Source organism: Lichenostomus cassidix, chromosome Z (genome assembly GCF_008360975.1).
Source record: "Lichenostomus cassidix isolate B80296 chromosome Z, HeHo_3.0, whole genome shotgun sequence".
Taxonomy (NCBI): domain Eukaryota; kingdom Metazoa; phylum Chordata; class Aves; order Passeriformes; family Meliphagidae; genus Lichenostomus; species Lichenostomus cassidix.
The window spans coordinates 54,618,536-54,646,448 of record NC_139511.1 but is presented as its reverse complement, the minus strand read 5'-3'; the positions used below and the strand labels follow the sequence as shown (position 1 = coordinate 54,646,448).

Here is a 27,913-nt window from a genome sequence, read left to right as displayed (position 1 = left end):
CAACAGAAATAATTTTAACTGTTTAACTTCAGCTGTTAAATAAAGCACTGCTGGCAGTCAGTATTAGCTGAGTAGAAACAAAGCAGAGCAACACTTAGCTCAACAGGGAAGAATTTTTATAATCGTAATTCAAAACCAATGTTATGCCAGCAGATAGAGCAACAAACCAGAGCTGTGCCCCAGCTAGATACCAATCGAGCAGCATGTACAGAGATCTCTGTCTTCCCTAGACATCCTTTCAATCACTGCCATGGTACTTCTCTAAGTGTATGTGTCAGAGGTGGAGAGAGTGATAATGTTGATCATGAGGTTCTGAATCACAGGCACTGCTGCTATGTCCAACCTCTGTTAGAGTTGATAGTGTTGTTTCAACTGTCAGATGAAAGTTAAGAACTAAGGTAAGTGCTTCACAGAGATTGCACCACGATAACCAGAATGTGGCCTGATTAAAAATATAGTTAAATATGAAAAATAGTGTTATCATATGTAAGAAAACAAGGAAAGCAGTCAATACGCACTGCAGGAATCTAAACGTGATAATACCACTGGCATAATGCCCTGTGAATCCACACAAGGTTTTGTGGTTTCTTGCTAAAATGTTGCAGATGTTTTAAACAGTAACAGCTTAAAGCTCTGACCTTAAAAATCCTGTCAAGTGTAAAATACTTAAATTATTCACTTCAGAAAACTCTTGGAAATATAAAACCTCTCTCAGAGGCTATACTAAAAGCATCTCAGTAAGTTGTTTCAGTGTGGCAGGCCAGATCCCACAATTCTTACAATCATTTAACAGTACTTTGCTTAGCAAATTGTCCTGATGATTTAACTGTGATGATCCAAAATGAGTCAAGTCAGGGAGATGTCTGTCTCCTTCCAAAGAAGAGGTTTTCAGGATGTGGAGCAAGTTCATTACTGGATTTTCTTATCATATAAAGTCTCATTTTCACTCAACTTTTACATTCAGCTTCTGTAAACTTTTACTGGAATTTTCTTACATGCTTAAAATTTTCTTGTAATTTTGAGCACATCAGATTCTAGAAGCAAATTCTGACAGTGTTTATTCTACTTTGTTTGGCTGGCATATCCTTACTGATTTCTATGTCCTGAAGTGACTGCAAGCTTAGTACTGTTTATCAGAGACACCTGTTCCAGTGACTCAAATCCCATTTTGACTAATGGGAGTTGGTATACATGGAATATTTTGGTAACAATTTCAGATGTGGATAGTTTAACATACCCTTTAAGGACCAAGTAGTGCATGGTAGTGCAGTAACTATACCATGGCTTATTCCTTTCACAAGAGGGTAAGATGCATATGTATTGTTCTGAATAAATTCCTTGTAAAAAAAAATTCTCTACTTATATGATCCACATGCATCTAAAATGATGGAAAGGGGTATCAAAAAGCTAAAACTGTTTTCTGTGGAACTTATTTTGGGTGGGTTTGCTCATTAAGAATAAAAGCTGTTTACTCAATTTAAGTTGCAAGTTGAAAAAATAGTCTTGTAAGTCAGATACCTCAAGTTCAGAAGGAAAATAATGGAAGAAAAACAAGGTTATTTAGTAAGGCTAGAATTCTCAAAATAGCTGACCTCTATAGACCAATTGTTTTTTTTGTGCCTTTGTCTTTGGAAGTGCTTTAATAGGTGTTTGGGACTCGAAGATATAAGGTATTAATATATCCCTTTATAGATCTGTCTTCCCTAACTGGAGGCCAGATTTAGTGAAGGGCAAACAGCCCTAAAAGTGAATTTATTACTCTATTATTTTTCTATATTCGGAAAAGCAATTCTGAAAATTCTGGAAGTTCTACATCTGCAGCAACACAGCATAACTTAGGTTTGACAGAGTGGAAGAGCTTATAGCACCTTGCTTAGCGATAAACCTCACCAGCAGTCAGGACAGCATTCTTGCTTGTCCAAGCTCTGACAAAATTGATCCCAGAGGTGCTGTCAGAGCATCCTCAGAGCCTGACACACGCTGACAATTTTGAGCTCCTCATGAAACACAGTGGCATCTGCGACTTCCTTTTAGCCAAAGCTGAAGGTGAGTCAACTTAATTTCTAGACCACTTGCACCTACCTCCCAGAAAAGGGAGGAAAGTGAGGAAAGGGGAAAGTGGGTGCTAAAAGTAGAGCAGATATCATCTTTGTCAGTCACTTATTTGCCCCTTTTTTCCATCTGACATTTAATTAGCACATTCACAACCCCTGCCAGTGCAGGGCTACCACTGCTGAGAAACTCGAGGACTGCACATGCTGGGTAAGCCAGACAGGTAAGCCTACCACTTGCATGGATTGTTCTCCAACAGCCGGGAAGCCATGTCCCACCCCAGCACCCATGGGTGCTGCCCATGCTTGAGGATCACCACAAACAGCAGTTGTATCCCTGGGAGGCATAAAGCAGCATAGATCTTCCTTTGTGACATGGCCTGAAGCCTTGAGGTAGCTGTGGAGAATTAGGGGTCACATTGCCGTCATCTGAGCCAGTGGAAAGAATGTTTTGCATGAAAGAGTAAAATGGTGTCGAAGTCTGCTCTCTACTTGGGTTTTCAAGCAGCGCCATTGCAGGTAAACATTGAAAACTGTTAGGGAACTTCCTTCAGGTATTCTAATCCTTGCTGCCATAATTTTTTCCCTATGTTTTAAGCAGATAAAACACATAAAGACTCAAGGAAGCAGAGATTCAGAACTCAGGTAAAGGCTGGTTATTCCACAGCATTCTGCATCTTCAAGCTGGTGAGCTGTGAATTCACCTGCACAATACCTTTTTCTAGGATTAGAGTAGCCTACAGGTTTAGGGTGGTTTGCCTTCCATTTTGACAGGCCCTCTGCATTCATCAGCCCTCGCCTTACGGGTTCCTGGAACCTGGAAGAGGATACCGAAAGGTAAGATATTACTGTAATTCAGGTCTTCAGTGGAATGTGCTCTGCTGTGCACAAGCAGCATACCATTATAGTTAAATTTTAGAGGAGTTGTTTCTCTAAATCTAATTCACTAGTAATGAAGTATTCCAGCCATAGGTAAGACTATTTATCTGTACAAAGGTTGAAATATTTTACACACCTATTTTGAGGTATACAAAACTTTACATGAGAAATTTAAGCAAAGGAAAACAACATATGTTGCCAAAGACATTTGGGGACTGAATTACATTGGCATGACCTCTTTAGAAATGCTGCAGAATCAGAGCTGACCTTTTGTAGAAAATTCAGTGCTTCTGCAAGCATTCTCTAACACCATGCCCTTCTCTTGCCCCATTTTGTCCTTCTTTCAGAAGCTCTGTTCTCATTATTGGCCATAAAAAGCTTTTCACACTTTTACTGTGAAAGTCATTTTTTCAAGGAGGATCCAGCAGTTAGGTGCATCTCTAGAAACAGGAGCTGTGGGGACTTAGAAAAGCCCACAGAACTTTAGCGTGAACTCTGTTTTGACAGTTGCTGTTGCCTTTGCTTCATGCCAGATTTTCTCGTATGTTTTCTTCTTTGTCATCCCTTTTTTGCAGTGTTTCTGTTTCTTGCTTTTTTTTCATAGCCTGTCTCCAGACAGTAATGAAACTACATCTGATTTGATGTCACCTTAACTATTTGGGAACTGTTCATGACAGAGTCTTGAATGTATGTATAACAAGCCCACTGGAATCCACTTGCCTTTAGATCTGTGGTATTACTGTAGTAAACATGACTAACAAAAATAATAATTTTTTCAAACTTCTATGTTTTGAGAAAAGTTTGGAAAATCTGATTCAACCTCTGACTGATGTTTCAGGTGAATCACTTATTAAATAGTGTACCTGTACTTACTATCTCTGAAAAATACTTAGTGATTTTAAATCATATTTCAGTCTTTCATGAAAAAGCATTGTTTTAAAATATTCTGTTTTATTATTGCTATAGTGTTTTCTAAATAAAGCATATGAATATTACATTTTAATAATATTGTTTTCATCATTTAGTTCTCTTGAAATTGATTTTTAAATGTCAATTTGCTGGAGCTCTAAGCCCTAACATGTAGCAGCACATAGCAACTCCTGTTGCTATGTCTTGTCATGTCATAAGTGGAATGAGTTAATAAGCTCTCCTTGAGCAAAAAATGGAGTGTTACTAACTTATGCCAGTAAATGGTGCTTCACAAAGGGATCTAGAACTAAATTTTAGAAAGTATTTAAAGACTTAGAAGTGCAGCTGGTCATGAGCCTTTCATGTCATCCTAATGTTTCTATGCCCACAAAAATTAGGGGTACCAGAGAAGCCTACATGGTTCAGAATTAATTTTAGACCAATCCGAAATAGCTTTTTCTTTGCAGTATTTCTGAAAAAAGTAATATACTGAAACCTCATACCTTTGCAGGTGTAAAAAAAAGTTGCACTTGTGCTAATCTGCAATCAAGATGGCCAGGAAGAGTGCCTTTGTGTCCCCTTTAGGCCCACTGCTTTGAGACCTGTTTTGACAAACTATTTCAGTAATTTTCTTCTGTAGGTTTCTAAAGAAGCACATCTAAAGCTAAGAATTTAGTCATGAGTTCTAAGTGCATCTTTTGCGATAATTTTCCTAAATAGTGTTTGATTAAGAAATCCCACATGACTGTAATTTTTTGTGATAGACACCCTGCTTACCTTTGTTCTGTTTAGACTTGCTTATATTGTTCTCAGAAAATTACTTCTGATTCTCAATGAATCTTATAAAGCCAGACTATGTCAGCAATATGTTCATGTATCTTAGGAGAAGTGAACACATAAGATAATGAAGTTATACTTTAGAACGGCTTCAGCATGAGCTCTTAGAATTCCACATATACTGGGCTTTTGCTTCTGATTTCTTACCTCTTTTTTTAAGTTTTGGATTGAAAATTGCCAGTTAATGGAAGTGTTTTTACTAATGCTCAGTATTTCTCAACATTCTGGAACACTGCTCCTTAATTAGAGAGGGACCATTTTGATTCTGTGCCCCTCAGTGAAATCAGCCAATGACATCAGGTTAATTGTGGAGGGCCATGAAGTTAAGAGCATGTCATTGTGACAACCCATGTTCAGTCATGCTCCTTCAAATGCTGCACATCGTGCATAGACGACTAAAAGACTTCACACTTACTGTGAGCTGCATGCTGCATGGAGGTTTGCTCTAGTAAGATGTCAACTACCAAACAGCAGTTACCAGTACCTTGAAGATCAGTCTCTAGCCATGGCAGATATCAGTTCTGTCAGGCTCACACTGCAAAACTCTCAACCAATTTGAATAAGGTGTACAAAATCTGTTGTAATTTTTCTAATTGCTTTATTGTTCTGTTTCAGAACAATTAATTAAATATTTGAAACCATTATCTGGGTATTAAGCTCTCATCTCAACACAGCATTAAATGAAGCATTCTGTAATTCAGTCCTTCCAGTATTACCAGCTAAATGATGTTTAAATGCATATTTTACATTTTAACATATGCTGAAGCCTTGGCTGTTACTGAATAGAATGTTCTCCTTGATGAGTACATTTATAGAGCTACATTTAGATTTTCCACATAATTTTTAACCATCAGAGAAATAATACACTGAATTATTTGTATATTAACATAGAAGGTCTTATTTTCTCTTATGTTCCATTTTTTATCTTGCTATTCTTACATTTCATAAGAATACTTTCATCATGCACATTTCCTGGCAGCAGATCTGGCGTAAGAATTCAAATACTGGCATATTAAATTTTGTGCTTGAAGTTGTTGAAGAAACTGCTTTCCCATTTCAGAAGAAAACAAGTTTTTATTTATTGTGTGAGCAAAGAGAAGCTGACACTTCATATCTCTGTCTATCACAGCAAGACAGATCATTGCAAATGTACTGTTGGTAACCTTGGCAGCACAGCAAATGGTTGAGTGGCAAAGTATTTAAAAGTGCCATGTTTACACAGCAGCCTCCAATTATTTTCAACAGTTCTGGAGTTGTTATTGTGGTGAAATCACTATCCACCCATATGCATCTACAAGCCCTTCCAAGAAGAAACCCAACACCAACAAAGCAGCACTTGGTACTTGGGAATAGTATGATAACTGCGTCCACAGTGCATAAGGCTGAGCAGTGTGAGGCTGTGTACTGAGGAAGCAGTCCCTTCAGGCAGGGTGAAGAGCCCCAGCGCACCAAAGCCATGGACATTTCAAAGTCTGGGCATTTAATTTAGCTGCAGACCTACCCAAAGTAGTGTGTGTGCAGTCTTTTGCAATTCATTTTGCATCAGTCAAGACTTGGAAACAAGTCGCATGTCTGTGCAGCTGCTAATACAGGATACTGAATACCTAAGAAGACTTCATGGAGAAATCCCTGTTTTCCAAGCAGAAAAAAGGGCATTTCAAAGAGGGGAAAAAACAAAGTAACACCAATTTAGAAAGTCAAGTGGAGACCAAAGCAGGATAAAAAATCTGAAGTGAAAAAATTGAGAAGTTCTTTTTCCTAGAATATTGCTTCCTGAACACATTTGATCAACAGATGGTTTTAAAAATGTCTTTCTCCATATATGAATTTAAATTCAGGAAGCTAATCTATTTCTTTTTTCCTTCTTTTTTTTTTTTTTTTGACATGTTCAAGTCTTCTCAGTCTCAGCTGTGATTTTTAACTACTCGCAGATTCGATCTGTGAAATATCTGGTGGAGCTGTGTGAGATTTGTCTACTGATTCTATAACAATTTCACTTGAAATACTTTTATATGGAGGTATTTGAATATTTGTTTGGTGGTTGTTTTTTTTTTAAAGAGAAAAACTATTCTGAGGCATTAGCATGACACATTCAAATCACTCCTGGAAGCATTTGATACATATAGAATCCCAAACACTACCTTATTCTGAGCGACCTAGAATCTACTGTGGATGTGCTGTTTTCCTTCCAGTTTAGAATTGTGGTAGTCATAGTGTTCGACCAATAGAAAAAAACCCAAAAACTTATGAGAATGTATAGATCTTTCAGATAATTGTTATAAATGTTAATTGCAATATAGCTCTTATCCAAATCACAGTGAAACTTAAAGAACATCTTCACTTCAGTTTAAATAGTCCTGGTACCAAGGTGGTTCATAATATTTTTGAAGAAAAGCAAATCCATTGTTCTTTACCAGTTCTCATTCTAACATCTCTTCACAACTGCTCTGGTTTTCTCATTTTAAAACATGGAAAACTAGAAATTTTAGTTACAAACAGATAACAGGTATCCAGATCATACTAATGCTTTATGGAATGTATTTTGGGGGAAAAAACATACTGTAATTTATATTCAAAGAGGGTACTAAAGAGAGAAAAAAAATGGGAAAAGGAAGTTGTTTTTAACGTAGAAATCTAAGGAATCATCTGGTTTAGCATCCTGTGAATGGTCAACGGCAGATGGCATCACTTGCCTGCAGCAGTGTTCCTTCTAAATCCAAGATGTTAGTAGTTTGTTGTGACCTAGATCCCACAGCATCAAATACCTGAAGCATTTAGCTCTCCTTCAGGCTCACTGGAAAGTTTGACCCTATTTGTCCACACAGATCAGAACCAATTTCATAAATGACCCTACATCAAAGACTATAGTTTTCATAAAATTTCAGTACAACTGTTAATCAAAGGAACTGCATAGGAATGGAGGTATGAATCCATTTCGGTTTTGTGGACTTTTGAAAGGTAGAGTATATAATTCATTAATGAACAGTGAGTGATAAAGGGACATTGTAAAGAACACAGAAGATCAACTGAATTCAAAGGGCAGATCCACAGGCAGTATGACTTTCAGCTGCCTGCAGTGAAGTTAAAAGAGGTTGGGCTCGAGCCTGTCAGATGGTACAAACTTATCTGTGCTTCCTCTACGCTTTTATCAAATTCATTTTGAGAACAACTTGTCGATGCTGACAAGGCAGGGTGCTGAATAGGAATTTCTTTGATAAGCTTAGGAGTTACTGCATACACAGCTAATCTCACTGTCTCCTTCTTGGTTGGCACAGATCTTTTCTGGAAGGTCTGTGTCATGGTTTGGATTTATCTGTTCTTTGCTATCATATAATTTGAGGCTGTGAGATTTTTTTGTTGAGCTGAGGCTAGAGCTAAGCAAGGGTGATTAGAGAGCTCACCAAAAATTTTCTTTCATCAAACTGGACACCACTGTCTCAACATGGAGTCTGATAACCTGCAGAGAAAAAGGCTCTGTTCAGCTCATGTTTGCCTCGTGCAGAAGTCTTCTGCATTTCTCTAAAGTAGAGGCAAGGGACAGACAGCTGAAGGAAGGAACAACGTGCTTAGAGTTGGTTTCTGCAAAGGTGTGGTGGTCAAGCCCTGCATTTTTAATGGATTTTTTTAATCATACAAGAACTCAGAAGCGTGATTGAAGACATGCACTTTCATTTGGAATTCTGAGTACTTGGAAGTATCCTGCTGGGGATTTTAAGGTTTGCTAAAGTGGTGTCTTATTCTGAGCCAACAGGCAAACTCCCACCCAATTGCTTGCTCACTCATTCCTCAGCAGGATATGGGGAGAAGACAGGAAGAATAGCAATGAGAAAGACTGAGTGGAAATAAAGAGAGGGACTGTCTTTATTGAGTGTCTGTAGAGCAGGGTTGACTTGGGAAAGATTACACTAATTTATTGCCAATTAAAATAAAAATTATTACTAATGTAAGTGATGGGAAAAGACAAACATTAAGCTAGCACCTTTTCTGCTTCCATGCTCAACTTCACTCCAGGTTCCTCAACCTACCTCCCACTCTCATGAGTAGTGCAGGAGGGAATGGGGAGTTACAGTCAGTCAGTCCATAACCAGCCTGCTTTGTTTCTTCTTCCTCCTCACACTTTTCCTCAGCTCTAGTGTGGGCTTCTCCACAGGCAGCAGTCCTATCAGGAAAATCTGCTCTAGCATAGGCTCTCCACAGGTGGCACTTTGTTCAGGAACATCCATCTGCTCTGGTGTGTTTCTCTCTGTGGGCTGCAGGGAATATCTGCTCTGCCATGGAGAACCTGCTCCTCCTCCCTTCTCTTACCCTGATGTTCCCTGTCTTGTTTCTTAGTCCTTTTGTTCTCTCTTTCTTTCTCCCTGTGGCTATTTTTGCCCTTTTTAAAAATAAGTTTTTGCTCAGCAGATGGGCTCACCTGTGCTCTGCTGAGGATCCCTTGCAGAGCTGCAGGAGCTGGCTGTGTCCAGCACAGGGAAGCCCCTCACCTTGTCCCACAAAGGGCACTCTGTTGCCACCATCACTACCAAAACTTTGCAACTACACCCAACACACTTAGTATTACCTAAAGTGGAGTGAGTTTAATGAAATCTCTTTTTCCAGTGCTGTTTTACTCATGTACAAGAAGACACAGTGAGTGATTTGTAATTGGGTTTGTCCTCCAGTGGAATAGTTTGGATAGTGCTCTGATAATTTATATCTTGCCCGTGCTTGAATTTGTTCAGCCATTAAAACTCATTTCTGAAGGAAGAAGTCTAGGAAATTCTGGTCTGTGATTCTGATAGTTTCAAAACTATGTCTTTAAAAAAAAAGCTGTATCTCAATTGTTCTAGTGTGGAAATACCTAAAATGTTATCAACCTGGAAAAGTTAGCAATGACTCTACAATATGAGTCCACTGCATTGTGGTTTTGTTCTGCTGACTGTAACATGTATTCAGATTGACTCCATCAGCCTTATCAGAGTTATTGGAGGTTTACACTGGTCTGACAAAACTAAACCTCATTGCATGTCTTCTGTTATTAAGAGTGCTATCATAACTGCTTCAAAACAGCAATGTGATCTAATAAGAGCAACACTGCAGTCATTTATGGGTCTGCTAGAAAGAACAAGCCCTGCTTTTTTCCTAGCTGGGCTTGGGTGTGCTACAGCAATTGTATTACAGTATTGCCTAAGTAGAGAACAAAAAACCAGCACATGGCACTGAAACTAACAGCAGTTTATGTACCTTTTTTAAAAAGTTAACCTCAGCAAATGGGAGGAACGCAAATAAGAATATTTTCCCAGGAACTGTTCAGAAGACGACATCGTTGTTGAATGGCTTTTCTGCCTATATGCAAAATGAATCAGCCAGTCTTTGGTTGCCTTCAAAGATGTATGGTTACATGACAAAGAAATAATATGTTTAAGATACAAAAGCAGAGGCAGGTTTAGTAGGCTGTTGCACATGAGCCATAATTAGAGGGGCTTCTTGTATTCAGTATGTAAGGGGATTAAGTGTATCTCCTCTGCAGTATTTGTCACACTTTTCATCTCAACAGAAGCACCATATGTCTGAGGTAGGTTTTGTTTCCAGTCTTTGTTTTTAATCTTTTTCATCTTTCTACTGCTATATATTTCTAAACCACAGTGTTTCAGATACTAACTTAAAATACAACCTACAGGGTAATATTTGTGGACCATGATTTTTCACAGTTCTTCAAGCCTATTTACATTATTTTTCATGGGAAGTGCATATATGGAGCATAAGACAGAACTTGATGATTTAATTTTCACTTCTGGTTTGGCAAATACTTATTTTCCTTTAGCTTTTGAAGACAAACAATGTTCATTGTCTAGAACTGTCTAGACAGTTCTTTCAGCTTACAGTATTTTAGGACTGTTAATGTTTTTCCTTAGAGTTAAGCATAGAATTTGTCAAAACAGTCCTTTTACAAAAAAATTTTATGAAACCCTTCATATAGCTTATATTCTCTTTTAACCAGAGATAGTACATCTGTCTATATTTTTTAATGTTGTTGGTAGGAAGAGTAAAATGATGCTCTATTGTAAATGTGTGACTATAATTTTTAAGTTAAATTCAGAATTAGACCATAATAATTTTTCAGTTTTCATAGTCTTAAGTTTCACTAATTTCAGTGCAACTGTGAATGCTGGGTACCACAGGAAATTCAGGAAAATATGAAGGTGTTTCTCAGTTGTAACCAAGGTTTGGGCAGTTCAATAAAATCTGACAGCTATTTTGGGAGGGGGGAAGATAATTTTTTTAAGGATTCTTTTGCTCTTTTCCTTTGTGTTTAAGGAAGAGCATTTTAATCATATTTATTCTTATATTTTAAAATAATTACCAAAATAGCTGCATTCACCTCTGTTAATGATACCAAGTACTAAATAGCTGGTGTAGGAGCTCCCTCTATAGGTTTTATTTTAAATCTCAGCTTAGGAAATTAGAAAGGAAAGTAAATTCCACTTCTTGCCAGTGCTTTATAAACATATTCAGTTGAACAACATTACATGCTTTTTAAAAAGTGGAATTTTATGGAAAGAAAGCCATCAATTTTACCAATGGCTAAAGCATAAGAATGTATAGATTTACTATAGATTTTATAGACTTACTGAAGTTTATTTTTACAAAAAATTATACTTTTAATAGCAGCCTGATAAACTGTATAACTTAAGCTACTGTTTTACATATGAGCAAAACAGCATTTTCACTTCTATAATTCATTCTATACAGGCAACAATGAGGTGCTGGTCTGTGTCTCATGGGCAGGTGCTCAGTGCTGTGCTGGCTCTCATATATCCAGCTGCTCATAAACTATTAAATAGCTCTCTTGCAAACACAATTTAGCATAGCATTGTATAAGATTGTGTTATATGAGATTTCTCTTGAATAGCTTAAGTGGTCTTCATAAAAAATCAGCTGGACTTGGGGGGAGTCATTTTAGAAGTTTGCATAAACTTTTCTTTGTATACAAATATTAATCATAACCAGCATTCTGAAATGTATGTCTATACTAGTCCCCCATTTGGCATTTCTCATGGCATGACCTTGAACACACAGAAATAGAAAAATTTATAACACTTTAGAGGGAAATGTTATGCCCTCTACACAGAATTCAAGGATTATAAAAGAAATCTTTGTGGGCATTCACATCAGAGCATTTGGCTTTCAGAGATGAAAATGAGGCGTATATATACACACAGAAGAAAATTGGTTGCAAACTAAAGGAATTATTGTGGTCATTATTGCAATTAAACACTAATTAAATAGTTTGAGACAATCAGTGAGGATGCTGGGATGGAAATAATTCTCACTGTATTAACTTTGTGTAATATTTTTCTTGGATATCACCGCTGTTATTCTGGATTTGCAAATGAGAACTGTGCCCATAGTACAATTATAAATGTTCCTTATTCTTGAAAAAATAAGAATGAGTCAGGACATGCATATATTACTGATGTTTCTCGTTCTTACTCTCATATTGTTCACAAATTTAATTCGCAAAAAACCCACAACAGATTCATGATAGCAAAAAAACTAAAATGCCTGTTACTATGCTTTTGAATACTCTTCCAAATGATTTGTAAATAGGAAGCCACTAATAATTCTGAATTGACTCATCATGAGTTAAGCATCTTATATATAATTGCCACCTTCCTATTCTGTACAATTAAAAATTCTGTCACAAAGAGCAAAAATGTTTTAAAGAAAAGTTTTCACCATTTTTGCTTCATAGAAATTTAATAGCTGTGTAAGGAAAACACTCTTTCCTTACACCCGTGTGAAGACCCTGAAATCTTTTTGCCAGTGACAGCTAGAAGGGAACATTGTAAATTGTAAATAAGCATTGCAAACAAAGTTCCTGTAACAGCCATGACTTTTGAGAGGCCTAAGGATTTCTAGCATCTAAAACAGTGCAGAGAAAAATAGAGCAGACATAATTAAGTTTTATCTAAATCTGCTACAAGGAAATTACCTGGTCACAACTTAGTGAATATTTCTCTTAGGGATAGACTTGTGGTTAAATAATCCTAGTTTTCAGAAGAGCTAGACAGATTCATCTAGACTTGCACGAGACAGAGGAGTAGAACCGTATCTCCCTGTCAGAAAGAGCTCTCATCACTGAGCAGAGGGAGGTCATCATTTGCATCTCTCATGGCTTAAATTTTTTGCAGGTTCCACTTTGCACAAGAACATGTATGGGGGTATCCCCTTCAGGTGGAATAGACAAATTAATGGCTTCAGGATAGAAGAAACCTTGGTCACAGAAATGTTCAGACATCTGGGAATCTTAAACAGAAACTGGATATGCCTCTCTGTATATTGGTGAGGCTCCAGGACTTAGGTATTACATGAAATGAGCAATAAGTTTGAAGACCTAAATTTTGGGCCTGGTTCCTAAATATGGAAAGTAAATGGAACTCTACACTCCTAAAGGTTTTTGTAATCCCTCAAAGGAAGTAACTGTGTGCTCATTGAGAAAAGGGCTGCAGTAGTAAGTGATGCACACTGTGGAGGGGAAGTAGAATTGTGGTTGAACCCTTTTTTTTCTGCACCAACACTTTATTCTGCATTTATGACAAGATGCGGAAAATGTGCATGGTATAATTTTTCAACAAATCCAGGCTTCACTTCAGAAGCAGAAAAGTAGATGTTGCTGAAGAGAAACGGGCGTATAGTCTAGCCAAAAGAAATAAATCTTCTAGGATGGGCAGGTTTATTACCATGTGTTTGGTGTAGCTCCTGTAATAACAGACCACAGCAATTGTAGTTTATGCTCCAGTAATTTCCTGCCTCTTTGATGATGTCTACTTTGTAAAGGATTGGCAGGTGGAACCACCCTTCCTTTGTCTCTTCTGACTAAGTCCAGCATAATTTCTTTTCAGTCTTTAGTCTTTTCCAACCTTGGTTTTGTGTTTGGTTTTTTTGGTTGTTTTTTGGAGTTTTTTTGGCTTTTTTTTTCTTGTGTAAGCATTCCTGATTGTACAGCATGCCCCTACTGTGATTCTAGCCTACAAAAGCGATACTTAATGTCTGATTTTACAACCAGGCATGAGAATTGGTTCCTGGGTCTGGATAAATTATTTTCTAGGTGTCCTAAGCAATTAATTGGAGGTGTAGGATTTCAGTTTTTGTTTTGAAGATTGTTACTACTTTTCTGAAAAAAGTGTCATGCGTCCCATTCTCATGGGTAGTAGTATTCTCATTAGTAGTATCACATCACTACTAATTTAAATACAGGGGGAAAACAAATTCAGGCAGAATGTATGGCATGTGTAGGTTAAAACTGACTTGTTTCTGATGAGAATGTCTTCAAAGTAGGACTGATTATGCTTGATACAGGATTTGTAACCTGAACAGGGACTGTTAACATGGTCCTGCAATCTCCTGCATCTGTGTTAAGGCCAGGAGTAACTGAAACTGGATGGCAAAAGAAGCCTTCAACTCAGAAAATTCTTATCCAAAGCTTTTAAAGAAGAGAAAATATCTCAGTCACTTAACTAATCCATTTCCTGAAAACATGCAGACGAGACAATACAATCTTACCAAAGACAGCCCAAGTCCAGTTGTGTTATAGATTTAAAGAATCATTTGTAAATGCAGTTTGGTAGAAAAAGCTTAATACTTAGTGAAGCAGATTCTGATGTGGTTGCTTGCAAGAGTGAGGAAATGGGTTTTATGACCCTCACATCCTTCTAGTCTCATTCCTAACTACATTTTTCTCTTTTATTGCAGCCCAGAAGATGGTGAAATTCATCCTGAAATCTGTAGACTATACATCCAGTTGCAGTGTTGCTTAGAAATGTACACCACAGAAATGCTGAAGTCCATATGTCTGCTAGGATCACTGCAGTTTCATCGGAAAGGTACTGAATTGCACAAACATACATACAGGTGCTCACTTTAGAAAAAGAACAATCTTTTGAGGCATGCCTGGGTATTCATGAAAGACAAAACACTGTCCTGGTTTTGGCTGGGGTGGAGTTAATTTTTTTCATAGTAGCTATCATGGAGCAATGTTTCGGATTTGCATTGGAAACTGTGTTGATAATACAGAGATGTTTTAGTCATTGCTGAGCAGAGCTCACACAGGCCTTTTCTGTGCCTCACCCCTCTCCACCAGCGAGTTGCTGGGGGGCACAAGGAGTTGGGAGGGGACACAACCAGGACAGCTGACTCCAGCTGACCCAAGGGATATCCCAGACCATATGGCATCATGCTCAGCATGTAAAGAGGGGGGAGGATGAAAGAAGGGGGAGGACATTTGAAGTGATGGTGTTTGTCTTCTCAAGTCATCATTATACATGAGATAGCCTTGTTTTCCTGGTGATGGCTGAACACCTGCCTTCCTTTGGGAGTGGTGAATAAATTCCTTGTTTTGCTTTGCTTGTATGCATGGCTTTTGTCTTACTTATTAAACTGTCTACCTCAACCCATGAGTTTTCTCACTTTCACCCTTTCTGTAGTCTCCCCCATCCCACCAGAGGTGAGCAAGTGAGCAGCTCTGTGGGGTTTAATTGATGTCCAAGTGTCAGTTTTAGAGACAAAATTTCAGGAGGAAACATTCTGGAATGAGCAACTCTCCCAAGGGAAAGGGCCTTTCTTCTGCCAATGAGACAAATTAACAAAAGCAGATGAAAGTGGAAAAAAAAACTGAACTATGTATTAACACAGAACAAAACTGGGAAAACAAGGAATTTAAAAAAAAGGGAAAGGGTGCCTGCAAGGAGCTGACAACTGGTTGCCTCAGTCTCCCGGAAGGGGAAGGAGAAGGGGAGTCCACACAGCAGCCTGGAGAAGGGCAGATAGAAAAAAGAACTGTTGACTCTGGGGCGCCAGTCCTCCTCACAGCAGGCGAAGCTGGTGGATTCCTGTGCCCCTTCACCCGTTCACTCACTGGTGTGGCCTTCCTCGGGGTTTGGACTAGCCAGGGCCACCCCGCAGGCTCCCCTGGCTGGAGAGAAGGGAAGGAAGGTAGGGAGGCCAGGGGGAGGAAAGGAAAAAGAAACCAAAGCAGCTAGCAGGAATTAAAAAAAGCCACCAAAAGAGCAGTGCAGCATCGCCGGTGCACTCCCTCCCGCAGCCTGGTGGAGAGCCCTTTGGAGCCAGGGCTGCTGGCTCAGCCAGGACTGAGCCATTGAACTGACCCACACCTGGGGTCCTGTGGCTCCAGCCCTGTCCCCTGGTCCATCTTAAAGATACAGAAGCCCTGGGCATTCTGTATCATACAAAGCAGCTTCATAACATCACCCCAGGACACCAAGGTTAAACCACAACAAGCATCAAACTGGAAAATTAATTACATATATATAGATTTTCAGTTACTAAAAAAGAGCTCTGTTTCTGGTTATCATTCTTACAGAAGCATGTCTGTTTATCATCTTGCAGAATCTAAATTCTTACAGAAGTGTGTCTTATCAAATATGAGTCACTAATGTCCTCACCATTTAGAAGTCTGAATTTTTTTTAAAAAGAGTAGTCCCTTAAGTTTTAGCTGTCAGTCAGGTGAGTGGCCAAACAGTAATGCCATTAGACATATTTGTTGGTTGAGATCTGTTATTAATACTGCTGCTGTTACTATTTGTTTTCTTGTCTCATTGCAGTTTCCATTGTATTGTTTTTATCTTAACCTACGATCTTCACCATTTGTGCCTCCAAATCTCAGCTCCATCCTGCTCCAGCAGGAAGGAGAAGGGGAAGAGAAGGGAGAGAAAGGCGTGTGGTTTGGAGTGTCAGTGATAGCACTAAACTGGGGAGTACCACTCCTAAAACACTACCATAGCAAAAGGTAGATAAATATGGTTAAAAACATGCCCACTTTTATGAGAACAGGTACGAGATTTGGAACTGAAAGAGGATGTCCTTGCTTCAGTGAAAACGCATCTCTCTAATCACTTCATACTTGATTAGCTTCCTACTGAAAGGAAGATGTATAAATGCTGATAATTTACTGAATAGTTTACTTAGTAACCTCATTGCTCGGTGATGGCACATGCTGATTACAGCTCTATCTGTGCTGATTGTAACTACTCTTTCCCCAGATAGTATCTCATCAATAAAAAACTAGGTAAAGACAAGACAAAGTTCTGTGATAATCTGTAATAAAGGTCTTGTAATGAAGCTTTTGAATTTTCTGCCATGCTGAAAGATCCTGTGGTGTACTTTTCACATCTAACTGTAGAATACTGCAAAAGCCAAGGATATTTTTATTATGAAAGTAAGAATGAGAGTCTTACAACTGCTTTACTGAGCTTCTCAGTTATTTTCTCAAGCCAAAAAGAAGTCCATAAAATAGGAAAACAGAGAATTAGCCGAGCCATTGTAGAACAAAAGTATAGTAGCTGTTGAAATGAATCATCACTTTTTAAGACAGATTGCACTACATTTCCTAGCATTGGCTACAGTTGTCAAGCCAACTCCTGAACTGCTGGAAGTAAATAGCTTGAAGTGACCTGAGTAACCCTGACCTGTCTTGTCTCTCCCTTTTGCCTCTGGATGGAATCTACGTTAATAACTTAGACTCAACATCAGACTATGAGATGTCTAAAGCTGGATAAAATGAGTTACAGCTTAGTTCCTATCAGGCTTTACTTTTGACAGACATCAGTTCCTCAGCTCACCATAGAGAGAGTCATGGTAGCTATTCTGTCCTTGTCAAATAGAGTGATTTTTGTCCTGTATCTATGTGGAGATAAACACAGTAACTTGGCTTCAATTTTCTGTGGCATTCTTTGACAAAAATGCATGATAGCCAAAAACTATCTGATGATGGGATTCAAATAATCTGAATACCCAATAGACCATTGCTTTTCTGTATTAAATATTTAGTATTGACAACACCTAGAAGTATTACAAGGGCATTATGCAATGAGGGAAATTCCAGTTATGTGTTAATAGTTTTTTCACCATGAAAGTAGCTGCACACTAGACAGGCACCCAAAAGGGCTGTGAAATATCCATTCTTGAAGATACTGGTAACTCAAATAGCCCTGAGCAGTCTAATGCAAGTTGGCCCTGCTTTGAGTGGGATTTTAGACTAGATGACTTTGCAACCTATTAATTGTATGTTCTGACAAAACATGCCATTTTCAAAGGAGTATAATGAACCCATACTTTGCTTTGATTTCTTTACTTACAGAGAATAATACTTCAGTGTACGGAAAGTGCTTAAATTTATTTCTAGAAAGAAAAGAGACAATAACTTCACCATTATAAAGTATATTGTGATGCTGTTGTATATAGCTTTTTTATTTCTCCACCTGTTTAGGTTTTCACCAGTTTTTCATAATCTGAGCAACCTCTAAAAAAAAAAAAAGGTTTCTTTTGTACAAAGAGTACTACCCTTATAATTTTTGTTTAACATCTAAACATGCATGACTGGTGTTCTTGTTTGTCTTGAAGCTCATTTCTGAGGGTAATAGTTTCCGTTTGGATGTAATATTTTTTATTTCTAATCCTCTTACCTGTTGGACAAGTTGTTTGTTAGGCTTTTAAACCTCCCATGAGATTTCACCAATTCATATTCTTACCCAGGAGGCAGCAGAGGCTGAGGTAGAATGACATGCAGACTTGTTCTTAGCAACCTGCAGCTTATAAATAATAATGTGGGTATTGGTACCTTCATCAGCATTTACCAAAAAAGCTGTAGAACTGATAAAACTAAGGCAGTGTGCTGATGCAGATGTCTTTTCCCAAGAGAAGCTCAGCCAGTAGGAAAAATATTTCATACTAGGAAGGAGATTCTCCCAAGGAAACACCCCACAAGAATTTGAAGGTCTGAGCTCTGGGTCTTTTGGCTGTCTTTCCCAGCACAGATATTCTTATCTCTCCTTATCTTTCTTTTCAACTGAACAAATATTTCTTTATTTGCTGTATATATATACATATATATGTATTTTTATATATATATAAAAATCTTATATAAAAATTTTATATTAAAATCTTCCTGTACAGAAATTTCTTGCATGTTTACAGTTCTTTAGAATAACTTACTGCTGTCATAGAACATCTACTAGAAAAGTCAGATAATCTGTTATTTCTTTGAGATGTAATTGCCACAGTGGGGCCAAAACCCATAAATATTTGCAGCTGTGTTATGCAGTAAGTAAACTGAGGTAAGTGCTCTTCAATAATTTTTTTTTTTTTAAGATACATATACCAGAAAAGCCCAGTATTGAGAATATGTAGTTGTTCAACAGTTCAGCATTCAGAAAGTTTGCAAAGGGTACAAGGAATCATGCCCAGGTATCTTTAACTCAAGTGTTTTGTAGTTATGAAGTCTTTGGTTACCTGATCATATATGCTATTACTCCTCCTTTCCAAATTCCAAGAGCTCTGGCTAACTAATGCAGGGCATACATCTTTCTTTTATCCTAATTGTTTGTTGTCATATGTTGTATTTATTGCACATCATGAAGACAAAATTACAGTTATGTCATTTTAATTAAGATGCGTGAGTCCCACCTGACACGTATAAATGTAGCTGAGGGCAGAATAATACCAGCACTAACCAAAGTGATGGGTACCTGTATAGTCACAAAAAAGGCAAGAATTGAGCCTTACAGGAAAAGCAAGTGTGCATACTACATGTGTTTCATGTAAGACAATAATTAATTGTTATATTTTCCGTATGTATTTTGTGATAAAAAAATGTATTTCCTTAAAATAGTATCTAAAAGTGATAGCTTATGTTCCGGACTACAAAAACAAACCCACAGTTCAGTGGAGAGAGTTTTTGCTTTTTGGCTTTGTTTAAATGACATGCTGTTTAGAGTTTTGAAGGAGAAAGGAAGGATTGTTTCATGGATGTGCTGTAATGGATGTGCTACAGTCTCAGTGGTCTGTTTGAAGAGAGACACACTGAGATACCTGTTATTACTTACACATATCACTTATGGAAGAGGGATAAGATGTAAGACCATAGAACAGCGCACAGGTGTGGAGGAACAAAACCAAGAGGCTCACCCATACTTACATGGACACTATGAAGAAACCAAAGAATGAAACAAAAACAGTCATGGAAGGAGGGTAACACAACTTCTACGACAAAATTGTTGTTCCTATTGCATTTTCTTTAGTTATAGTATTTCCAGTGAAAGAGTCTCCAAGTTCTGCAGGTCCCAAGTGTAAGTCAAGAATTAAATTCGTCAGGCTGCTAGCCATATTTGTCAAATACCTTTTTTGCTTCCTACACATTTCTTTCATACTCACCTTTCTATGTGTTCCTGTTCCTGAACTTTAGCTGTGATATATAGCTTGTGCATTTATCCTTAATTGACAGGTTAGAAACCTGATGTAAATGCTGCCCTCTTTTTGAGAGAAGGATTCTCTCAGCTTTATTAAAGTTTGGTATTCCAGACTTATTTTTCTAGTTCTTCTGCAGTAAAGTCTAACTAGCACTGAGGGACATATTTTTTTTACTTTTCATTTTTTTCATTCATCACAGTTTCTGTGAGAATTAGGTGATGACTCAGAGTAGGTGCCTAGGGTTGCATGATTGAAGCAAACACAGAGATCACCACAGAAACAGCAAGAGGCAGAACAGGTGAGACACATAAAAACAGGTGACGTGTGTAACCTTACTGAACTTTCTGCCCTCTTATTTATCCTCTCTCAAATTTGGTCCTCAGCTTTATTTAACTAAATTGATTTCATTTCGTACCAAAAGCATTTTCTGCTTCTTAAAGTTAACAAAAAAAAAGCAGAAAAAAAGCTGAATTACTGGTGAGAAGAGGAAGAATACATCATTGCAACTAAAATTATTGAAAATCTTTCCACTGACTAAATTGGAATTAAAATTTAGGGTTTGTATCCATTTTGAAGTATCTATTACAGAAGATAGCCTTACCTCCCACTGTAAGGACGAGAAGATTAAAAGCTTTTGTTTCTCTATAGATTGTGACCAGGGTAGAAATGTTGAGCCTGAGTCATACATTATTCAAGCAAAGCCTTTATTATTAGCCAACTCTTTAACTGCTTTCAAGTGACTGAGCAAATGATCTGAAATTCAAGAAAGGCTCATGAGTTGCTCACAATGCAGCAGAATTACTGGTACAGAGCTTTTTTTCAGCTGAAAAGAGATCTGTGTCATTCATTCTGCCAAATCTACAAGAACTAGTCTTTGTGCTAACAAAATAACATTACAGTCTCTGCTTCTGTTCTCAAGCTGTGAAAAAAACCTTTACTATTATTTCATCTGATGCTGTTACTGTTTCCATTGAAACACCTTTCACATCCCTCAAGGATGCATCTATAGACAGGCTTGTTCTTGACTGAACAGTTAAAACTGTACCATATAAATCACCTTAAAATAACAGCATACACTGCATTTAAGGACAAGAAAAATATTAAAATTAAACCTGCAGGGTGATAGAATAAAACATGTCATCTGTGAAGCAGGCTTAGTCTGCTGTTCCACAAGCAATTGAGTCAGCATTCAGCATAACAGCTTGTAACCAACTGAAAGCTCTTGGTCTCTCTCTGTCTCCCCTCCTTTACAATGCCTTCCCTTCTTCCTTCTTTCTGCTGCTTTTGGAAAAAGTAGTGATATGATCCTCCTTCTCTGGCACATGCTCCTGAACTTGTAGGGGTTTTGACTGAACTTACTTAAACCACTTCATCAGAAAATATCACATTTTATTTTTCCTTTTGTTGGGGTAATCTTCTACCATTTCATGGGCTAAAGTGGATCACAGAATTGGTAAATCTCAAGTTAGCAGTGGATGCCAGTAAGCAGCAAAGAAAAGGCACAGGGCATTCTTTTATAGAGGGTAAATTCATCATCTTAGGTCATGCAGTTTCTAGGATGTACAGTTAGGTAATTGTGGGATTCCTACTGGCTTTAAAGAGTATTAAAACATTAGGCAAGTATCTTCTGTAAGATAAGCAACATCTAGTTTGAGACAACTAGCTAAGAATGACTTTTTTTCTTTTTAGCAAAGGAATAATTTACCAGAATACAACTGTTAAGAGAACTTCCCTGAAAAGATTATCTTAAGATCCAGGAATTTCTAGATTTTACAAAACAAGGTTACCAACCTGATAGCAGGAATATATTTTTCTGACGTGGAAGAGTAGTATACCATGCAGTCTTGGATCCTAGTGTCCCAAAAAAATGGGCTGAATGACCACTGCTCTATTAGCTGGTCTTGTTCTTCATGTGCTTTGTCAAGCTTTACAGAAACTACTCCGATTTGTCCTGATGTGAAAATTTTTCAAATCACAAAAATTGTGAAATGAAAAAGCATTTCCTACTCAACTTTCATACTACTGGTTTAAATGTTGACATTTGTCTGGGACGCACTCCAATGTGAATTTTCTTCTGTATTTGATGCCAGAACTGTACTTTCCACTACAGAAAAGGAACACTATCAGGAAGTCCAAAGGAGATTTGCAAGTTTACCAAAATATCCTAGCAATGCTTACCTCTCCTGCATGCTCCACTATGATGATCCAATCCTTCATCCCATTCTCTCCCTCACAAAAGCCCTGGAAAATCTGTCATGAAGCCCCCATTCAATTTCAATACTACATTTGATTTTCATGCAGTGAGCATGAATTAGGTAGGTGTCAACACAGAAATTCAGAATATAATGCATTTGGGCTATGGGTGGTGGCAGCTTTATATTGCTGTTAATTCATAAATTACAAAATTTCACATTTTTGTCTTTTGCTTACCCTCAATATTGGTGTAGTATTAGGAGACATGGATTGCAGTATTCTTTGGTGTCAAAGTTTTGAAGTTGTTTCCAACTGAAGTGTGTTGTAGTTTCCTCACTTATTTTGTTCTGTCTCCTGGCTTTTATTTTGTGTTGCATGAGAGCCACTGGAGTTGAATTGAACCCCTTCAAATTGGTAATATATGGCAGCACGCTGATTTGTAGCTTGGTGTGGTCTGCTCTGCTTCTGAACAGCTCCTACTCAGAGTTTGCATTTTAGCGTTTTTTCTTCATTTGTATTGCGCAAAGTCAAGTTCAAAGCATCAGTTATATTATTTGAGTATCCATTGTAAGAAATAAATAATAGGGATACATGTTTTGTTTAAATATTTTAAAGGAAAGGAACCTTGTGGCCCACCCAAGATCTTAGATACTAAACTGGAAGAGAGTTCCGAAGTACCTATTTTAGAAGACACGTCATTATCACCAACAGATATTCAACAGCATCTATGGCAGGTTTCCACAGATATTGAAAACACTGAAAGGTATGTGTAACACTTAATTCCTAAAGAAGCAAATGTCTGGGGTTTATTTAGTCTTTTTTAATTAAATTAAATTAATTAAATAAACCCCCGTCTAGGGTTTATTTAGTCTTTTTTAATTTAACAGCCAGTGTTACTACTGTAAAAAATATAAGTAAACTAAATAACCTGTAAACTTTTCTGGTACATTTAGCAGAGTTTCTGATTTTGTACCTGAGATCTGCTGGACTCCCGTTCTGCATTTCTAAATCAAAAACACCGAATCTCGTTCAGTTCTAGTTTAGTTCTGCCCATAGTTTTAAACCTGGAAGTTTTGGGAGGGGAGGGGAATGTAATCCATAGGTTTGTTGTAGTGAATTTCTCTTACCCTCTTAACTATGCAGCTGAAAGACAAAAATGAGACCCTTTAAAAGAGAGTAAGCCTGATGGCCAACAGTTCTTTGCAAAAATCCTATTTTGAGGCTTTGTATAGAAAAATGGTTCTGAAATTTAAATTGTTATCATGCTTATTTATATAAAGCCAAGTTCTGTTCTACTGAGGCCATAACATGGAGAATAAAACAGAGCAATTTTTTATTAATCATGCGGCTGCATTTCTAAGAACCATTTTATGTGTAGATGAATGAAGTAAGACCATATTGCTTTTAAATCCTGGAAGCATTAAGACATTACAAGCCTGCAGGTCTGCCATCAATGTGTAAAATGGAAACCATTTGGAAACTTCTTGCTTCTTTCAAATAAATCAAAACTTAATTTGCTTTGGGAGATGATGTTTTGTTATCATATTTTCCATCATCTGCCTTTCAGAAAGTCTAATGATGAGCCCTGCTAAAGCAGGTGAGAGTAAAAGCCCTGTTTCTAAAATTTTCATTTGATGTGCAGTGTGTTAAGTGTCATGGGTTTGTTGCACGTATTATAATTTTCTTCTGGGGAGTGAAACACATTCATGGCACAAGCTACAAAATGCTAATAAGGGATATGAAATTGGTATTAGTACTAACCTGTGCTAATTTTAAGACATATTTTGTATTTTGTCACTAGGATCATATTGTGCCCCCAAAGGCATTTAATATGAAATATTCAAGTTCCAGAATAGATCATGAATTTGAACCAGAGAAAGTTATTATCATACTGTCATAAAAGTGCTCCCCTATTAAATTTATTGCCCTTTCTTTTGGTATGCACCTTCTGATACATGTATGTAAACTAAATGCTTGTTCGATAGATTTTTGTATTTATTGCTCCATTGTTTTAGCATATGAAGCTATACTGTGAGCCATTTCTCGTGAAGTCTTTACCTGTTGTTTCACTGTATCTTTTTAAACTGTTGTATCCACAGAGATATGAGAGAAATGAAAAACCTTTTAAGTAAACTCAGGGAGACTATGCCTTTACCACTGAAAAATCAAGGTAGGTTTTGAACTTTCTTCATTTAAGAAAAAGTAAGAAAATTAAAGGGTTTGCCTTCCTTTAGATAAAAAACATCTAGGGTTCTTTAATACAAACTACCACAAGAAAAATCTAGGCCAAATCTCTTCCCTGCTGAGTAAGTGGAGCCAGAATTTAGTATGTGATCTTTGGCCTCTTGAGTTTCACATGAGCTATTCTGGAATTTTATAGATATGGTGATCTTTGGCCTCTTGAGTTTCACATAAGGTATTCTGGAATTTTATAGATATGGTATCTATAGATAAAATAGTAGACTTTTCCTGGTTATTTGAAGGCAGAAGCACAACTACTTCCCACTGTCAGGAGTCATTCTTTCTCAAAGGTAATAAAGGTGCAAATTGCACAGACTGTGACAGGGATCCTTCTGAGTGATGGCATTTGCTTCACACCTACAAGGCTTGTAGCTTCTGTGACCTGACACTGACTGCCTGCAGAAAAGCTTGCCCTGAGTCTGCCACCAGCCTGCTTTTCCCATAGACAGCTATCAGGCACTTGATATATAAACGTGCAAGTGGGCAGGATCTCCATCCCATGCATGTGTTTAGCAATGGGCCTTCATTTGGTTGGAATGTTAAATACTCCACATCTGCAGGCACTCTGTTCATGAGAACAGCGTTAAAAAGACAAAGATTTTTCTTTTTGGTTTCTTCTCGATAATGGGTGTTTCTTAAATGCAGTGTAGTCTTTGCACAGTGGCAGCTGATGAAATGTGCTGAATGTGTCCTAGATCTCATCCCAAGTAACTAAGCAGTCTAGCATTCATCGTAATATGCTAAGAGATGAATATAGAATGATTGAATTCATTATACAAGTAAGATTTCATGGTGGGATAGCTTGATTGAAAACTATATTGAAAGGAAAAAGGAAATCACTTGTGATACAGACCATTGTAAAGACTGTAAGAGTGATAAAAAGTCTACGCATAGTCTAGAAGAAAAGAGCATGCTGGAAATAAGGAAGGAAAACACAAATTGGGGGGGGGGGGGGATATAATGCATAGAGAAACTTGAATTCAGAACAGAGATAAAGGTGTACAGAATTCTTCTCTGCCATCTGGTGTCTATAGTGCCATTCAACACTGGCCAGAAAATCACTGACCACTTGTGCAGCAGGGTAGGAAACATCCCAGAGTCTTAAAACTCTGAGATATGCCCCAGGATCAAGTAATCTTAATTATTACAGCGGTTCTGTTAATTAGTATTGTAAAACTCTCAAGTACAAAATCAGGTTGTTACTTGCTCTGTGCTCTATTGGATCTATCACAGCACAGAAAGGGTTGTCAAGCATTGGAATCACAGCTTAGGGAGGTGGTGGAGGTGTTCAAGAAAGGACTGGACCTGGCACTTGGTGCCATGGTCTGGTTGATGTGGTGTTGATCTGTTATATGTTGGACTCAGTCTTAGAGATCTTTTCCAACAGAAATGATTCTGTGATTCTGGGATCATGTGGGTGCTGTTAGGACACATAAATGATACAATCTCTTTTCTGTGTAATCTCTGCATATGTGTACATGCTTGTGTTAAACTGTGGGGGTTTTATCACAGATGATAGCAGCCTCCTAAACTTGACTCCATATCCACTGGTAAGAAGACGGAAGCGAAGATTCTTTGGATTGTGTTGTCTTGTCTCAAGTTAGAAGATTAAGCACAGAAGTACCAAGAAAATCATGACTTTGATTAAACCAATATTATTTGACCACTGAAAAGATGAAAGTGGCTAATCTTGATTATAAAGTACATTTTCTACATTAGACTTCATTTTTGTGTTCTGCTCCATCCCCCTTTTCAAATAAGGGTTTTAATAGTTTAAAATTATGGTGGTCAAAAAATGGCTATGGAATAGATCTAGCATATTTAAAGCTTTTTAAAGTATGTCTTGCATGCTTACTTTCAATCACTCAGAGAAGACACATGATATTATGGTTCATAGATAATTTTAGCGGGTTTTTTTAACTGTTAGAACTGCAGCTAAAAGTTTGTGCATAGTACAGTACTCTTACTAGTATCATATTAAAATCATACTCTTAACAGTCTATAAGCATAAGAAAAGAACATTTGAATCATTCTATCACAGTCTTTAAGCATAGGAAACTATTTAAGAGCAAAACTATTAAAGTTCTAAGACATTTGAACAATATCATAAGAGAATTTGTACAAAATCTCCAGTTGCTTTTTGTGCTCTCATTCATATTTAGTCTTCCACTGTATCTCTTCAAAAGCTTTATAGAAAAATATCTTAATTTATGACACAAAAACCATATATGAAAATAGGTAGGACTTGTAAATACAGAGAAATCATAATATCTGCTAACTGTACCATGCATAGAAGCAACAGATCTCCTTTTAAGCCAGTAGTATATCTACAAGCTTTTGGAAAAAATAAATAATTTATTAAAAGAAGGTGTATTAAAATAAACAATGTAAAACACAATGCCAACCCATTTTGTTTCCAGTGGAATTCAAAGCATGGTGTCTACATATCACTAAGTATTGATTTTACAAGGCATGCCAGAATTATCTGAGATTGTAAGATATTAAACATTTTACATTGTTAATAAAGTTTTTTATTTAAATTGAATGTTGTCTTGTTTCTAGTTGTATTGCCAGACTGTGTCTTTTTTTCTAATTTTGTTGTCAGAGTATTACACAAATTTGTAGTATTTCCATTTCAACTAGTATGTTTACAAAGAGAAATAAAAAAATATGCATGACTAAATTGTTTGTAAATAGCACAGAAAAAGGTACTTCAATATATTTGTAGATTTCAGGTCATGAACTATTCTTAGGTATACATATTCCTTAGCATCTAAAATGGAGTAATTCCTACACACAAAACCGTGTGCTTATGAGAGCAAATACATTGTTAAAAATGGAATCAAAGTCCACAGCACAATGTTTTCTTGAAGTTAATTCTTTGAAGTTTTCTGCAGATTTCTCATGAACCTGGTGCTCTCTAATTAGAATTGTTTTGCATAATAGGCAGCACTGATATGTTTTCATTAAGTCTCAAATCAGTAGACTTACTCTGTGATTCCATCCCCACACATACACTAGGTTTTGGAACTGTTAAAACTCTGGAAAAAACAACTCTTGATGTCTAATGGTTATTAAAGATATTGTCTGGAAAGCTGATCAGTAGTTACAATTAACCAATTAATCTTTGTTCAGCATAAGTGAAAAAGACAGACATTTATGCCAAAAAAAAGTGTATGGATTCAAGACTCAATGTACAGTGATGCCATGAGAAAGAAAGAAAGGAGGAAAGAAAATTTGATACCAGATTTCTTTAGAATTCCTGTATATTGGTACACAGAGAGAAATAGCTATAGGAGGTCATATGGTATCTTTTTTCAACAACTACTTTGAAAGGAAGATGGGCAGATATCATCACAAGGAATTTAATATGCCAAGTTACATGACAGCTCCTATCTCTGTATTTTAACCACAGCTGTTACAGTGGAATATACATTATTAAGACAAATATATAAGCATTTTAATTAATTTTACAAGGCTCTTGACATCAGTCATATCACAATGAGTTCCATAACTTCAGCACATTCTGTGATGGATAGACTTAGATATGTTGTCTT

General features: G+C 37.2%; 1 protein-coding gene across 1 annotated transcript in view; it reads left to right on the top strand.

The window, feature by feature from the left end:
* RGS7BP (regulator of G protein signaling 7 binding protein) overlaps positions 1-26,901 on the top strand; it is a 35,691-nt gene extending 8,790 nt beyond the window's left edge. Inside the window, exons 3-6 of the mRNA XM_085042377.1 lie at positions 14,412-14,542; positions 22,731-22,878; positions 24,215-24,285; positions 25,869-26,901. Of these exons, the coding sequence (XP_084898503.1) occupies positions 14,412-14,542; positions 22,731-22,878; positions 24,215-24,285; positions 25,869-25,960 (442 nt within the window). The 3' untranslated portion in view covers positions 25,961-26,901. The remainder of the gene's footprint in view (positions 1-14,411; positions 14,543-22,730; positions 22,879-24,214; positions 24,286-25,868) is intronic.
* The last annotated feature ends 1,012 nt before the right edge of the window (positions 26,902-27,913 follow it).